This window comes from Colletotrichum acutatum (genome assembly GCF_030867785.1).
Source record: "Colletotrichum acutatum strain CBS 112980 chromosome Unknown BDZ83scaffold_176, whole genome shotgun sequence".
Taxonomy (NCBI): domain Eukaryota; kingdom Fungi; phylum Ascomycota; class Sordariomycetes; order Glomerellales; family Glomerellaceae; genus Colletotrichum; species Colletotrichum acutatum.
The window spans coordinates 15,385-31,412 of record NW_026849170.1 but is presented as its reverse complement, the minus strand read 5'-3'; the positions used below and the strand labels follow the sequence as shown (position 1 = coordinate 31,412).

General features: G+C 52.7%; 7 protein-coding genes across 7 annotated transcripts; 5 read left to right on the top strand and 2 right to left on the bottom strand.

The window, feature by feature from the left end:
• Positions 1-133: 133 nt before the first annotated feature.
• On the top strand, positions 134-481 carry BDZ83DRAFT_757647 (uncharacterized protein; the record flags this gene model as incomplete). The annotated part of the gene is made up of 2 exons (XM_060514925.1): positions 134-303; positions 358-481. 2 exons carry the CDS (start codon positions 134-136, stop codon positions 479-481), a joined length of 294 nt encoding a protein of 97 aa, XP_060358695.1.
• An 870-nt stretch (positions 482-1,351) lies between these two features.
• BDZ83DRAFT_766769 (uncharacterized protein) lies at positions 1,352-1,821 on the top strand (the record flags this gene model as incomplete). Its single annotated transcript, XM_060515273.1, has 1 exon — positions 1,352-1,821. A coding segment is annotated over one exon (387 nt), but the record flags the coding sequence as incomplete, so codon positions are not given.
• A 361-nt stretch (positions 1,822-2,182) lies between these two features.
• On the bottom strand, positions 2,183-3,191 carry BDZ83DRAFT_591662 (uncharacterized protein; the record flags this gene model as incomplete). Its single annotated transcript, XM_060506457.1, has 3 exons — positions 2,183-2,441; positions 2,495-2,732; positions 2,807-3,191. The coding sequence occupies 3 exons, from the start codon at positions 3,189-3,191 to the stop codon at positions 2,183-2,185; spliced, it is 882 nt and encodes a 293-aa protein (XP_060358693.1).
• Positions 3,192-5,160: 1,969 nt separating this feature from the next.
• BDZ83DRAFT_134584 (uncharacterized protein) lies at positions 5,161-6,499 on the top strand. Its single transcript, XM_060501239.1, has 3 exons — positions 5,161-5,597; positions 5,725-6,053; positions 6,139-6,499. The coding sequence occupies exons 1-3, from the start codon at positions 5,459-5,461 to the stop codon at positions 6,367-6,369; spliced, it is 699 nt and encodes a 232-aa protein (XP_060358692.1). The 5' UTR covers positions 5,161-5,458; the 3' UTR covers positions 6,370-6,499.
• A 586-nt stretch (positions 6,500-7,085) lies between these two features.
• BDZ83DRAFT_757644 (WD40-repeat-containing domain protein) lies at positions 7,086-9,505 on the bottom strand (the record flags this gene model as incomplete). Its single annotated transcript, XM_060514924.1, has 3 exons — positions 7,086-8,254; positions 8,308-9,397; positions 9,455-9,505. 3 exons carry the CDS (start codon positions 9,503-9,505, stop codon positions 7,086-7,088), a joined length of 2,310 nt encoding a protein of 769 aa, XP_060358691.1.
• Positions 9,506-10,536: 1,031 nt separating this feature from the next.
• Positions 10,537-11,844, top strand: BDZ83DRAFT_591695 (WD repeat domain-containing protein; the record flags this gene model as incomplete). Its single annotated transcript, XM_060506464.1, has 5 exons — positions 10,537-10,693; positions 10,752-10,791; positions 10,848-10,943; positions 10,997-11,622; positions 11,675-11,844. 5 exons carry the CDS (start codon positions 10,537-10,539, stop codon positions 11,842-11,844), a joined length of 1,089 nt encoding a protein of 362 aa, XP_060358690.1.
• A 2,739-nt stretch (positions 11,845-14,583) lies between these two features.
• On the top strand, positions 14,584-15,676 carry BDZ83DRAFT_640876 (Alpha/Beta hydrolase protein). The gene has a single exon (XM_060509523.1). The coding sequence runs from the start codon at positions 14,634-14,636 to the stop codon at positions 15,621-15,623; it is 990 nt and encodes a 329-aa protein (XP_060358689.1). The 5' UTR covers positions 14,584-14,633; the 3' UTR covers positions 15,624-15,676.
• The last annotated feature ends 352 nt before the right edge of the window (positions 15,677-16,028 follow it).

Sequence of the window (16,028 nt, the reverse complement as noted above, 5' to 3'; positions counted from 1 at the left end):
AGTTGCCATCCAAGTCGCGGGCTACTCCCTGGCCGGCTGAATATCCAAGTAAGCTGAACTGACCCGGGCGTATTACTGCTCCACGACTCCGGAATTCGGGAGCTCGGCCGGCAGCTACAGGAATTTCTGCATCATGTCCGTCGTGTGCAAGGTCTTTGCGGAATGCCATACGCTCAGGGAGCCGAAGTCCCTCCGACGTGTAAAGGGCGCCAGTGACACGAGTTTCTTGGCTCCTTTAGCACGCCGCTCGTCAACGGCGTACGACCTGAGCTGGCCTTTACGCAAGCGACGTTCCCCCGGACGGTATACGTTCCCCGAAGACTCTTCGCCGACACTGGTGCTGAACTAACCAGACAGCTCGGAACATTCCTTTACCGACGACGAGATGCCTGCAGACTACGCTGAGAAACGGGAGTTTGTGAACGTTACGCGGCGGAGCAGTTTTGGTCCCAGCCAGTTCAAGTGCTCGGCTTTCCAGTAAGACGCCTTAGCGATCGCGATAGCCATGAAGGATCGCGTATTTTATTAGAAGAAATGTCAACGGAATAGACGCCAGTCGCTCCGAACTAGATAGCTAGAATATGGTGCCTGTGGCCGAGCACTGGAATAGGCCAGATAACAGTCAACCGTCGCGGGTCGGGGCCATCGTGCGTTTCACGCCAAAGTCTCTGGTCTTAATCCATCGTGGGATCTCGTGCGTTTCGTTTGGTCGAGCTTGCAATAGCATAAGCGGAATATACCGGTGCCGATCTTTGAGAAGGTCGTTGCGGCGACTAATAGTCTGTAAGAGAGGAGAGACTAGGCCGTACGGTGCTTTCGAAGGACACGAGCGAGTTCCTTCGAAGTCTCTCATACACGTTCTTTCACCGAACAACGCCACGGATAACGCGCTGTTGCAATAAACAGACAATCCTCATCCGCATTCGATAGCTTCTAATGTATCTGGAACACATCTCACACTCTGTTCCCCCTGATTGCGCTCACCTCGCCGCGGGAACTGGCACAGATTATAGGTACTCTGGCCGCAAGATGGCTAGCTACCCGACTGTCGAGCCAGTGATGTGCACCGCTTGGTCAAGACTCATGAGAAGATGGGCTTCATTGTCATGCCCAAGACTACCTTAATATCAGCTCCACGGCCAGGGAATGCGTGAGGCAAGCTGCAGGTTGGAGTACGCATTGGGTAACTTTACCCTCGGCGTGGCAGCGCCAGTCCTTGGAGCAGCGGTATCCGTCGTCGACACACTCTTCAATCGGACTTTGTTGTACCGCGCCGACTTCAACCCGGACCTAATATCGGACAGATTCTCGGGTCTCGTGGCCCGGGGACTCCTGAACGGGACTTCGACGCGGGTACTATCTGCCGGGAAAAGAGCCTGGCTTCCAGACGCCGTTTCTTTTTCTTTATCATTTTGGGAAGCCTGCCGAGTTGGTCGTGCAGGTCAGGAGGATTGTGCAAGAGCATTTCAATAGCAGCCGTAATGAAGCACTGGGTTGCGATAATGATGCGGTCAAAGCGAGATTGTTGACGTCCTTTCTACTAGAGCTTTACCCTGTTGTTGCGTCGGGAGATATGCCGGTGTCGTCGCCCTTTATGCCGGGTTACGTTACGGAGAGTAAGGTGATGGGTGTGGCCAAGGTCACGGTAAAGGGCTTTGACCCGGACTGTCTGGCGCGTGACGTTCCAGTGAGAGAGAGGGCGCATCTTGAACGTGGGGAGCTTCCGTGTTGGCTTTAAACAGATCTCTGGTGCCAAGGAGGTGATATTTGTGATGACCGACCAAGAGAGGGAGGGCTGTGATGGACAAGTTCCTAGCAGTGTGAGTGTAGGAGGGTTTGCTGTGTATTCTTGATCTTGGTGGAAGTGAGAAAGCGTTTGCGTATTGCGTCTGGCGTCAACCTAAAGTCTTCCGGTATGTTGCGAGGAACGAGTTGGCCATGGACGCTAGGAACTACCTGCTCGGTTGTTTTGTACACATGTATCGTTCTTGTTGCAAAGGACTGTTGACTACTCGATGCCCTGCGCTTAGTAGGACAACCAGTAAATACTCAATTCAAACACAGCAAGCTTATGAGTATAGTGACACAAAGCCCCGTAGTGGTAATGCTGATTTCTTTGGGGTATTCTTGACTTGAAGTCTCACACCTTTATCGACAGGGTCAGTATCCAAGGCTCTAAGCCCTACTCTCTATTCGGGGGAACTGGAGGGCTTTCCTCTATCTGGGTACTTGTCCCGGGGGCGGCAATCGTAATATCTTCTTGAGGGTCCTTCTCGCCAACCGAAGTCTCTTGTTGAGCCACGGTCTCGGCTTTTGGCCGCCAGTACACACACGTGCTTGAGAATGTAGTGAATGTACCATCCTGTGGGAAGCGGAAGTGCTTATGCGAGGCATGCATATCACTCATGCACTTGAACTCACCATCCTTCATTGAGGCGAATCTAGTCAAATGTCAATAAACATTGGGCGGCCATGAAGGGGTACCTTTACGCACTCATCCCAAACGTCCCATCCTGTCCCGACAAACATGGCAGGCACTGCCTTCTCGAGCGTCGCCTCGTATATTGGCCGATACATGTGTATCGCGAACACAAGCGCCTCTTCATCCACGGCCTCGAAAGCAGCGGGGGACTCGATAACCTCATGACCAAGGCCGGTAAGGAATGCTATGTCGCTGGGAGTGAAGCGAGGTTCCTGGAACGAGCACGGTATCGACTCATTGTACAAATCGGCTGGGGATTCGGTTAGCTGAGGCCTTGCAGTGCAGTTTGGCATAAATGATTGCAACAGCTAAGCGTAGGCATACATAGAATTTCGACCACGGACAAGAAGGCGTCGAGCTGGATATAACTCCTCCTCTTTGCGTCCCAGCCTCCATCCTCTGGATCGAACGTGCCCACGCCGAGACACATCGCCTTGCGGACTCTTCGATGGCCTTCACAATTATCCCTCACCAGCTTCTTTAGACCGAGGCAACATGTCGTTTCGCGCCACTTGGACTTGAAGGAGTGGTACTCGGCCGTAATTTCGATGACAGACTTGTGGCTGCGGGGTTCAGCAGGCTTGGAGATTGCGGCAGGACCCTTAACAGGTGGCCTGGGGGCGCTTCGCCGGAGCCGGGACTTCGATTTGACCTGAATCCATTCGTCATACTTGGGTTTGTCAGACTCGGGTTGCTCAGCTGTGGCCATGATGGGCGAGTCCGACGGCGCGGGGTCAATGATTTTGCCTTGGAAGCAAGATGCTATGGTGGTGGGATGGACTTTTTTGTGCGGCAGAAAGTGGCCACCGCCTGCTGATAGGGCGGGGTCCATGGATGTCAATTGGCAGGCGGTGAAGACTACGTAGCTTAAGCCCCTATCGTCTTACGTAAGGTAAGAAAGGCAGGAGAATAGGAAGACCTAGAACCAAGGTGCACAATTCAGGCTGCAGTGCGGATACCTGAGGTAAGCCCATAAGCTAAGGTACCCAGAGGTGCACTACCTAGGTGGAAAGGACAGGAAGCATAGAAGGCGGAGAGGGTTGCACGCCTCCAGCTACTAAAATCTGACAGTAGCGTTGCTCCTTCCCGGCAGAATTGCAGGAGGTACCAAGGTGGAAGGAAAGGCCAAGAATAGAAGCAACGATGTGAGGTTACCATAAACGTCCATCTTTTGTTCCCTCTAAATTTTGGGTGGAACGAGGTTGACCTAGATACCTACTCAACGACTCAAAATTTACACTCTAAAACAAATCAATACAATTTCCTCTCTCCGTCGGTCTCTGAGGCTACTCTCACCTACTGACCTACCTTAAGGCAAGTAAGTATGGCAAAATAGGTACCTTATCTTCAGGTATTGGCACTTACCTGTGCTCCGTATCTAGGTAGCTGCAGCAAGCTGCAAACCCCTCCACAACATGTCGATGGTCTCTGAGGTGAGACCCTGCCCGGGATTACCCACCTAGGTAGGTACTCCTTCGACTTCCCCCCCCCCCCCCCAAAAAAAAACCAGGTCAATTATTTCTTTGAGGCTGACTTTCTTGATCTGCATCACCTTATGAGGCGGCTGGACATCTCAGAATAGGTAGACGCAACCCACGCCGTCAGCTTACCGCCCTTCGGCTTTCATTGACGGAGGTCAGGCGTCCTTTACGACGGGCACACTCTGTGTCTAAAGTTCTACCCTTTTACCGACCACGTGGCATAGAGCACAAGAGCGAGGAAGAGCAAGCGCTCGTCAGGGTTGACAGAGCCGACGCGTCCATGCCATCACGGTCATTTCAACTCGGATGTTACACGACGGGATCGAATCATCACCGAGGGGTGTTGCACAAACTTAACATCAACAATTATCAATACCCTAGTCAGTCCTGTTCAATGTCAGTCGACCAGATAATACCTAGTATACCGTTGGATTACCGTCTTATTGGTCTGTGCGTCGACTAAATATGAGCGTGGAGAGGTCCGACAAACAGCCACAAGATAAGGACGGGGATTTGCTGGGGCAGCGGTGCCAGGTTGCATCCTGCAGCCAACGTACATGTAGTAGTGTAAAGCCGGCGCTTACACCTCGCAGCATCCTTGTTCATCGCCTCTCCCTCTCACCACTCATCGTCGAGATCCCCTCTGCCACCCGGGTGATACGGCGTCTCATTGGCCTCGTGCCTCCCAAACAACCACCTTCGACTGAACAATCCCCTGCCACTCCCGCAGCGACTCTCACTTGCCTGGGCGCTTCTGTCTGCCATTGGCTGCGTCGCTAGCCCGGCAAGGGGAACGGGAGCCATTGCCCATCGTCTTGCAGATGAAGGCGTGAAGGATACGCATACACTACTGGCTACTGCAGTCTATCTGCCAGCCCACCCGTCCCTTTCCCGGTGTGATGGAGTGCCCCCATTCGCATTTACACATCCACGCGCACACCAGGTCGACCAAGCTCAATTGGACGGCTGCAAGGTGCGAATCCAATGGCACGGCACAAATGAATATCCATCCATGGTCCGGCGGCTGGATCGGTCGGCCGGGCCATCTTCCTGGCCTTAAAGTAGGTAGGTACCTTCCCATGCGGGCTCCCGTCCCCGCCCAAATATCATTCAGCCTGCCGCCTCCCACTTGCGCCCTCTTCCTTCTTTTCTCTCCTACTCGACTGACCTAGTGCCACGAGAAGAATACTCTTTGATATCGCAGGAACCTTGTTCTTGAACAAAGCTGTCTGCTTGGGCTTGGTTTCGAGAATCTTTTGTTGTCTCAAGCGAGGTTTGCCCCAAAGACTGACACAAACCATCCGACCATCTCAAAGATCTCCAGGCGGACTTAAAAAGCCATTCAGTCGGACAGGCAACCAGGCAAAAAGGTTGTGGAACAAGAAAGTGGAAATTTGCAGAAGACGGAGTCCAAGTGAAGAAAAGGAAGAGTTTGTCGTTGGAAAAACACAATCGCCAACTTTCGACGGCCACCTTACACACACAAACCGCCAAGATGCTCTTCTCAACACTATCAGCACTTGTCCTCGCGGCGACAGCTTCAGCCCACATCGTCATCTCCTACCCGGGCTGGCGCGGTAATAACCTTATTACCAATGACACATTCCCCTACGGCATGCAATGGAACTACCCATGTAAGTCCTCACTCCTGGGCCGTTTTTCAATTCCCCTCGCTATCGCCATGGCTCTCTCCCAGGCCATACTTCAATCCTCATTCACTCTATAAGTGAAAGACTCGGCCTCACTAATCAATCCCCAAAGGCGGCGGCATGCACGTCACCCAAAACCGCACCTACTGGCCCACGACAGGTGGTGCCCTTGCCTTCCAACCAGGCTGGTTCCAGGGCCACGCCCAGGCAATGATGTATGCCAACATGGGCTTCGGCAGCGACGGGCCCGACGGTGGTCCCCTCAATATGTCCTTCCCCATGGTCCCCGTCTTCCAAATCCTCGGCCCAAGCAAGAACCCTTATCCGGGCACCGTCTGCCTCCCGCAAGTGCCTCTCCCGGCAAACACCACCGTCAAGGCCGGCGATCACGCCACGATCCAGATTGTTGAGCTTGCTGTGCACGGCGCCGCTCTATTCTCAGTAAGTCTTCCCCAAACCCCTACCTCAGCCAGACAGAGAGGGGGGGAGAGAGAGTGGCAGAAAGGTGCTAATACCGCAACAACAGTGCGTCGATATTGAATTCGCCGAGCCAGGCGACCCGAAAATCGGAAAGGTCAACGAGACAAACTGCTTCAACTCCACCGACATTGGCTTCGGTGACGTCTACACCATCACGACGAAAGAGTCTGGCGCGGAGTATGTGCAAGGAACATCCGCTGGCGCAAGAACAACAACAAGCTTCTCCGTCGCTGGTGGGCTCCCGCTTCTGCTCGGTGCGCTTTGGATCTTGATGTGAGTCGACGGCATGGCCCAAATTCACGGATGAGTTGTTTTGAGGGTCGAATGGACGCAATGGACGGATTATACCATGGGAAATATTGTACATTCTTGGGAGGCATTAAAGACGGCGTTTTTTTTTTGGGGGGGGGGGGGGGAATTGGGGAATGGCTTCAAATGTGGCTGCGGCCCGAAGGTGGTTTTTCCTTCCTCTTTTACCCGAAGTACTCATTCTTTTCTGGAGTAACCCCATCAACAATGCTCGCTCACTGCGGGCACAATTACAAACAAACTCAGAAACTTTCACAGACTGGTGCTATTCGATGTGGTGGATGGATGTTGGAATGTTGACCAGCACATGTTTCGTTGGATCCCCTTTGCAGCCTTGTCCGACAATAATGGCCGAACGACAACCCTAGGAGTATTTGTAGTCATAACATCGAACGCTGAACTATACCAGACACACCAAATCAGCCACACTGGAGAACGCCATGAAATGTAACCGAGGCATCCATTGCTCTATGGAAAGCGGTGCGGTCCAACATGGCCAACTACTTGACTCTTTATGATACCCGCAACCCTCCCGGCGTTTCACCCCTTCCTCCCGTTTCGCCGGAGCATAAGCAGGCGCGCACTCTTATGACCATCACACGGCCGTCCCCCAAGTCATGTTTCCGAAAACTCCATAACGCAAGCTTCATTACCCCACATGAATCCCATCATACTCTGCACCGTTCACAGTTGTTGGAGAGCTTCTTGTCCCACATGCTTCACCCGCGGCTCCGACACGCGGTCGATAGCCCCCTTGATCCAACCCTCGCCACCCAGACTCTTCACCTCGGCATTGTTGGTAGCAGCAAACGTTCCCAAAGCCACAAGCGCTCGGTAGATAACCTCCGAGTCCAATTGCGTAGAGAGTATCTTCCCAAGGGCCTGAATGAGACGTTTCGACTCCTGCCTGGACTTTTCCTTGGAGGCGAGCACGGCATAGTTAATTAGAGTAGTAGTCGCAGCAACTAGGACATTGCGATTAGAAGGCCCAATCGCAGCGCCACCAGAAATACCCAACACACGCTCGAGGACGCTCGCTGCAAGAGGAGCCTCCTTCGCGGCTAGCGCTCGGCCCTCAGGGGAGCTGAAGATGTTGGCAAATGCCCTGAGTGCCATCATGGCCGAGTTTTCATTGGGCGCGGCACCGTCTGTCGTCTCCAAAGCGCTGGTCGCAGCGACCTGGAGGAAAGAGGCACCTGGAAGTGCTAGTTTGGCAGCGAGAGGTGCCGGAGCAACACATCTCAAAAGATCCAGACCAGCGAGTCGCTCGGCATAAGGCCAGTGTGTGACAATCTTGACGGCAAGATCGATGCCTTGTTGGCTAACGGCCGTCGAAGATTCAATGGCCTCCTTGACGGCCTTGAGTATGCTTTGTTCGTTGGGGTTCAGAGCAGAGTCCTTGCGACCAGACGAAATCATGTTCGCGTTGATTGTGAGAATTTTGTTAATCATGGCATCGTATTTGCCGGCAGTGATGAAGAGGTACTCTGTGTGCGGCAGGAGCTTAGGAGCCGAAGGTTCAGACTCGCCAGGGCGATATCTCGACTCCGTGCCGTAAGGATCAGCGCCACCTGAGGGTGCTGACTGGCCTAGAGTGGCACCTTGGGTGTTCTGGGTGATGAAGCCAGCCACGTTGTCCAGGTAGCTCAGGGGCAGCTCGTTGTCATTGAGAAACTTTGTCGCGGCGTCGTAAGGGTTTTGCGATAGGTTGTAAGGCAGCTTCAAGGGTGGCTTTCCGTCCTCAATATCAACGTCAAAAACGTAGTCATAAGACTTGCCATTGTGTTCTGTCTTCTTCCCGCTACTTCCAGCGGAGTCAACTACGGTGCCAATGCTGATCCATTGTTGTTGACCTATACGCCGTTAGCCGTGTATCGGAGAGAGTAGTGCCTAAGGTCAAACTCACTTTGGGACCATTGGTGGGCAGTGATCAGTCCATTTCCCTCGTTGATCATCTGCACCTGACCCTCCTTGGTACCCGACCTAGATTGAAGGAACTCCGGGCCAGGTAGCTTCTCCTTGTTGATATCTGGTAATTGTTGCTGAGGAATTGCCGAAGCCTTCACCGACTCCTCGAACGCGGAGATGGTATCGGCACTGGCTGCCCGCTCAGAGCTGCGCGTGAATACACGCGCAACGCCATCACTGGCTCCTGTGATGATGTCGCCAGATTCCTGGTTCGCAGCAACAGCCCAGACCGAGATGGCAGGATGTGTGATGGTCTGAACGCATTCGTTTCCCTTCCATATTCGCACAGTGCGATCCTCTCCAGAGCTGACTAACTCACCCGAAGGTAGACTTGTCAAAGCATAGATGAAGTTCTCGTGGCCGATTAGCTCCCCAACTTGCTGACCATTCAGCTTCCAAAGCCGGATGATGCCATCGTTGCTGGCACTTGCAATATCAGCTCCGCTCGAATGGCTCTTGGGAACCTTTGCGAGAGCACGAATGACTTCAGGTGTGTGGATAGTTGACTGTGGTTCGGCGTCCCCGGCAATGGCGGAGGAAAGCTTGTAAATGCGGATGCTCGTATCGGCGCATCCCGTGACCACCGTGTCCTCGTCAAGAGCAAGGACAGCCCACACACTCTTATCATGACCGCTGAGACGATACTCAGGTTCCCAGGTGTTGATGTTCCAGACGATGGCCTGAGCATCCCATCCGCCCGATACAAGATAGGATCCCTTGGGCGACACATCCAGAGTGCATACGTTTTGGGAGTGACCTATCAAAAGTCTCTCGGCGTTGTCGCTCGGCGCAGCTTGGGGTTGTTTGACTTCAACGATGGTATCCTTACCACCGGAGGCAATCAGTCCATCCGTGTATGCCTCAGAAGGTTGAAAGTATGTGACAGCGTTGACGAATTCGGACGTTTGACTTGAGATTGTGGGTTCGAAAGTCGGGGGGGACCCAGACGTTTGACGCCAGACTCGTACACTGCCATCTCGAGAGGCAGTAAGTAGGGTTTGAGGAGAAGGAAAGCTGACTGCCTTGACCTGTGGATTGCGTGCGCATTAGCTGACGAATAGAGCGTTGAAGGTTCGTTTACTTACGTCCGAGTCGTGGCCGGACAGCTGGGCGGATAGCTTGAAGTCTGTCGTCATTGCTGGCAATCTGTGATGGAGGTCGGGAAAAGTAGGTAGGTTTCAAAAAGAGTCCAGGTGTGACTCTTTAGGTGGAAAGCTCGCTCGTGTCTTGATTCGTGGTGGTGGGTGGTACCTTCCTTGCCTTAGGTTATGTAGGTAAGGTAGCTAGACGATGATGACGGAAGCGGGAACGCTGAAGCTCCAATACGCCACAGTACCTACGTATCTCACGGATACCCGCTGCGGGCAGGCTGTCCCTGGGGAGTCAGCCACATCTGCGGGGGCTGCAAGCAAAGCATATGGCTTCTGACAGGTAAGGTTGCCTGCAAGCCACACGGCAAAGAAGCTTACCTCAGCAGCTCCCCTCTTCTTAGGTAGGTAGTAAGTAGGTAGGAATAGAATCCGCGACATGCACGGAGCAGCGCGGGGTCACTCTGAATTTCTGGCTGCTCGTGGCAGGACCGGCCTGGTTTCAGGGGTCCATCGAATCTCCTTGGCTCCTTCCGAACAAGGGACAAGGTGCACCTTTGTACCTCCTTTCGCGGAACTGGCTTCCATCAGGTACACTCTCACATTTCGCACCTGCTCTTGCAGCGGCTTCCACCAAACAATCGTACCCGACAGAATCCAGGTGCAAATCGGCCTTGCTCCGACTCGGGGAATACCCCACTATTATTTCACCCGCGCCGCTCTCCCATTGCTTCTCGCATCCTCCTGCAGCTTTCCCCATCCTCCTTTTTTTTCTTTCCCTTGACGTGCTTTCGCTCTTTTCCTGGAGCTATTGCTACTGTTGCCGTCACTGCGCTGCTTGCCCTCACGCGATCCATCGTACCTACTCCTCACGATATTTACGACGTAACGGCTGTACCTGACTGACTCTCCTTGACTTCGTTTTTCCTCATATCCTGCAACTGTCAATCGCCGAAGAGAAAAAAACCATCCAACTTGTCGACAACTTGATACCCCTCCACAGCGCAAACGTTGCAATTGCGACTCTCACGAACACAAACAAGCACCTAGTACCTCGAATCCCTCACATCAACGACGATATGGCTGCCGCTGCCCCTCCCGCTGCCCCTCCCGCTGCCGAGACCTCGCGTCAATATGTTCCTCTGACCTGCCATGGTCACTCTCGACCTGTCCCTCACGTCTGCTTCTCTGGCCTTGAAAAAGGAGAGCAATACTACATGATCTCGGCTTGCAAGGGTAAGCTGGGGATAGATGATCCTGCGCTGCCACCAGGGGTTCGCTAACCCTGTCGCAGATGGTAATCCAATGTTGCGCGATGGTGTTACTGGGGATTGGTAGCTTCCTCCTTCCAGACCAGTTGACCGCGCGTGGCTGACGAGAGTTCATACAGGATCGGAACCTTCATTGGCCACAAGGGTGCTGTCTGGCAGGCCAGATTGAGTCCTGATGCCTCCAACGCCGCAACCGCCTCTGCCGACTTCACCGCGTAGGTCCTATCACACGTCACTCATACCCCGAATCGTGACTGATGGCCAGCAGCAAGGTCTGGGACACTCACAGTGGAGAGGTCCTCTACACCCTTCAGCACAACCACATTGTCCGCGCCGTCGCTTACCCGCCTGACAACTCTGAGCTCATCGCCACAGGAGGCATGGAGAAGAAGCTTCGAGTCTTTGACCTCAGCGATTTCGCCCCCGACCCCAACTCTCCCGCCGGTACGCCCATCACCGTGCCTGCCTCAGCTGGCTTTGAAATTGGCGAAGGCACTCATACCGGCTCCATCAAGTTCATTGCTTGGACCAAGGATCCTAACACGATCGTCACTGCGTCCGACAATACCCTCAGGTGGTTCGACCTGCCCACCCGCAACGTCATTCGTCAGGAGGTCCTCGACGGCGAAATTAAGTCCTGCGAGCTTGTCTCCTTGGCGCCCGAGCACACTTCTCCCGGCGATATTGGAGGCGGTCTTCCTGTCTTGGCTGTGGCCGCTGGCAAATGGGTATACTTCTGGGGAGGCCCGCAAGCGATGGACGAGCTCAAGCGCTTGGAACTGAAGCATGGCGTTGCAAGCGTCGGTTTGGACCTCAAGGGTCGCAAGATTATCATGGGCGAAGAGCCGGGTACCTGGGCACGCGTCTGCCGCTGGGACGACGCTGGCGACATTGGTGAGTTGGGGATAGAAACTCGGAAGCAGGATACCCACTAACACGCTGTCAGAAACTCTGAAGGGGCACCATGGCCCCATCTGGTCCATTGCCTTCTCCCCCGACGGCAAACTGTACGGAACTGGCTCCGAGGACGGTACGATCAAGATGTGGAAGAATTGCGACGGATTCTACGGCCTCTGGCGTGGCGGTGCCCCGACTGCTGAACGTAACGTGGACTAGAGGAGCACGTCTTCCAGCACAGTGTCTCGCAGCGAGGGAAGTGACGCAATCACTCCAACAAGCAGCAGAGTCTCGTCGGGCTCCTTCATGGACGGAGTCTCTCATCTGAACAACAACTCTGTCACCGAAACTCCCGCAATTGCCCACCAACTGATGGATCGCTTCTTTGCCACGGCTACGAGCAAACTCGAGGCTGGGATCCCCGCCTCTAGACGCATTGATAGAGATCGCCACCAGCACAGAACAGAGTGAAGCCTTTTGAGATGCTGGCTCTACTAGTTCAGTTGGTGGCCATATGTTTTTTTGTAGAAAAGTACGCACGAGCAAACCAACAATGGTTGGATTGCTTAGAGCGGCCAAGACTTTGAGGATTAGGCTAGATGACTGCCATCAATGGCGGCTGATGTTACAATAAATCGTGTACAATGTGGGTTCAATGACATGACACAGGCTCTGGCCAGTGATGCGACTGTGCGATACGCCGTTCTGTGGCCCCTACTCATCACTATCATTGCTGCTCTCTCGGCTGAGTCTCTTTGTGGACTCTTTGTCTCAGGAAGGCAGAAGTTGACCTCCCGCAAAGTACTTTACCCAGGCTCTTCAAGCGACGAAATAGGACTTCGCTGACCATTGCCGCCGGGCCACTTAATTCTATCATGCTCGTAGCAGGCTTTGCAACGCCGAAAATCTGCGGTTGTTCAATGGGATGAGTGGTGATCTCGCTAAGTACGATATCAACAGACGTTCCATCTGCTGGTCTACTAAGGGCAATCGGGGCCGCCGTCCATGGGGGTAACTGCAGAGTTCCCGGAAGTAAGCCCCGACATCACTTGCAACTACTCCACCCAGCCTGCCCTGCGCCCAGCCAGACGTCAAGATCTCTTGGGTAGGCAACCTTACAAAAAGGACAGCAAGCAATGACTTAGTAGCAACATGAAACACCCGAGAAGGCTTGGGCGTGAAACCGCGGACGAGGGGTAGCGCTCAACGAAGAAAATCGATAATTTACTACATACAGCCTTTAAAAGGACTTTAGTAAATAGCCATAGGAACAAATTGATCATCGATAGTAGCAAGAACCAACCTGCAAGTCTTGCAAACCTATTTCGCAACGCTACTTAGCCGTATTCCAAAAACAACGATCGAGTATCTGTTTCTCTGAAGTTTTCCAGCATAACATATTTCACATCACTAACCTTTAAATGGCTCTTTTACCCTCTAAGGTAGGGAAAAGAATGCTCGAAATCGCAAGAGCTATCGCAAATGCTAAGCTCATAAAAACGACAGTCGAGATCTTTCTAGCGCTTGCCACGAAGGTAAAGAAGGTTGATCATAATTTTCGTCGAGATACCTAACCTAAAAGAATAGCTTCTAGAACTGCCGAAATCGTGAACTGCACAGCAAGTTCGACGCCACGAGTATTCGACCTATTCCCTATTTCATAGCGGTCTATGCAACTTTTAAGTCCATACAAACCCCTCCCGGCGTAACGTGATCCTCCCTTTCTTCTGAAGCAGCCTCTTCATCTAGTCTAGGCTTCTGCTAACTTGCTCCCAACTTGCTCCTTTGAAGGTTAGGACTTCTGCATTTGTGTCGAGAAATCCAGTACATATTATTCTCCATATCATATCAAAAGAAGGGCTAACAAAGATGCGGGCCATGTTTTGCGGTTGTTGCTTAGCTGGTGAATATAAGTTTTCGTGTGTTTTCCCTCTTTGTATCAAGCTTCTTTCTCCCTTTGGTCTTGGATAGAGAGAAATCAATGATACCAATATTGATGAGCAACAGGCCTATGCTGCTCACTTTAGCTATGGTTCGTCTTTTTGGTATGTATGGTGGATTGCCTTATAGACGCCTTTTGCAATGAATTGGTGTATCTCCTATGCGTTCGCTCTGAACTTCTATTGAATACTCGCAAATAATGGATTATCTAAGAGAATATCCATCAGTACATCTGAAACGATGATACTTTTTGTGGCTGGGAGGCTACCTTCGTTGCTAGCTTAAAGTTATGGATTCAAGTGATGAATGCAAACCTGAAGGACCTTGACCTGAAAGGAGGAGAGAGCTCAGTGTCTTGTTCGGTTACATTTAGGTTAATGTTCAAAAAAGCCACTGGCAGTTACCAGTATTCAAGGTGCGATGAATTCGCCAACCTCCAGAGTGATGACGCAGGCTTGTCTGTGGCGATCAAAGATGGCCTTCTGCCCAACAAGCTTCATGAGATTGACGTCAAATGGGCCATCAATGCGATCGTCTGAGGCCTAAATTTGACGCCCCTGATCACCCATTTTGGAAGGCCCTTGTTCAATTCGGACACATGCCGTGGGTAATTGCCGCCCGAGGGTCGGATTTAACAGACGTCTTAGCCCTCAACTCTCACCCACCACTGGCGCGGACTCAAGACTCGCGCAGCTTGGCCCAAGTTGAGACTATGACTGCTAGTTCCCGAAACTCAAAAGACCGGATTCCGAAGCACGGAGCTCCAAATGTCATGTTCGACATCCGAAGGCCACTAGTCAATGCTATTCGCGGGGTTGGGATGTTTGAGAATATATAGTAGTGTGGAGATTTCTTAATAAGTATCGGCCGGTCAACTTGTCTGTCGGGGACAGAAAGCACCCGGGAGACCCATATTGAGCTCAACTGGTATTGCAGGAACACGCTCTCCTCTGAAAATCCTGCGAATTCGGAATACTTCAATGAAGCTAAGCCCTTTCATCTTTTCAAACAACTAGCGCCGTTTATCACAAAGCCACTTGGCCCGAATCCACCTTCCACAAGCCAAAATGGATCTCCTGCCGCATCCAGACGACATGTCTCGTTTCTCAGACTTTACCATCTTGACAACGATTTACAAGACAGTTTCAGACCACTCCATTACCACCGATGTCCTCATCCCGAAGAAGCTGACAGAGGCCCCAAGCCCGGTGACCTCGTCATGCCCCATCATACTACGCTACCATGGCGGCGGCTTCATCGGCGGCGCGAGTCTCTATCCCGGATTCTTCGCGCCTTGGCACATGGAACTCGCGGCACGCCATTCAGCTGTGATTGTGAGCCCAAACTATCGTCTCGCGCCAGAGTCCACTATCGACGATCTCCTCGAAGATGTAGAGGATCACTGGGCTTGGGTTCATAAGGAGCTGGCCTCTTTTCTCAAGGAGGAGACTGGAGGCCGCGTTGATGTCGATACCGATCGGATCCTTACGGCTGGTGACAGTGCGGGAGGCTACCTGAGCATCATGACAGGCTTGTCTCATGCCAAGGAAATCCGGGCTGTGACAGCCGCCTACCCTTGCATCGACCTTGCCGACGCTCACTTCATGGAGAGGCCGACGGCTCCGGTCTTCGGACTAGCCCTGCCTCAGAGCATCATCGATGACCATTTTGAAAAGATTCGCACTGGTGAGGCACCTGCACTCATCTCCAACGACCGAAATCTCGAGAGGGGCCTCCTCATGTTCGCCAATCTTCAACACGGCGGTTTCCCTAAGATGTTCCCGCTCGAGAGGAAGCTGCTGTTTCCGTTTGAGAGGTTGAGGGCTGGGCAGAAGCTCCCGCGTGGTGGTGTCTTCGTGTGGCAGGGTGCTGATGATAGTGTTGTGCCAGCGAAGGGGAACATCGCGTTGAAAGAGTTGGTTAGGGAGGTTGACCCTGAGTTGGAGTTCAATTTGGCGGTCCAGCCTGGCGAGCATGGTTTTGATGCTATGACGAAGATTGATGAAGAATGGATGGCGAGTGGGCTTAGCAACTTGGTGAAAGCATGGCTACAGTAAATATCTGGCCTGGCTGCCACGCTAGCGGCATCGTTGTTAGTGATTTCATGTGCACTGCTAGGTGTAGCTTTTCTTGAACCCTAAGAACTGGTAACCTACACTTCTTTCCACACCATCGTCTATCTGAGACCTCCTGTGTCCATAATACGAGTGAGCCGTAGCATCTCGAGAGACGACACACTCGCATGCCTTAGTAGAGTTTCTTTATCCCAAAAAAGTGTGTTAAGTTATGGGAGACAATAAGTATCTCTACAGGGGCAATTTCGAGGCGTCCTCTTCCAACAATTCTTGCGATGGCGCGAGAAGGCTGTTACTTCCAACATTGAACCGATACGGTGAGCTGAGGCCCCCGTCAGTTATTCAGCATCAGGTACTTAAGCCGGCTTCAGAGATCATCGGCGAGGA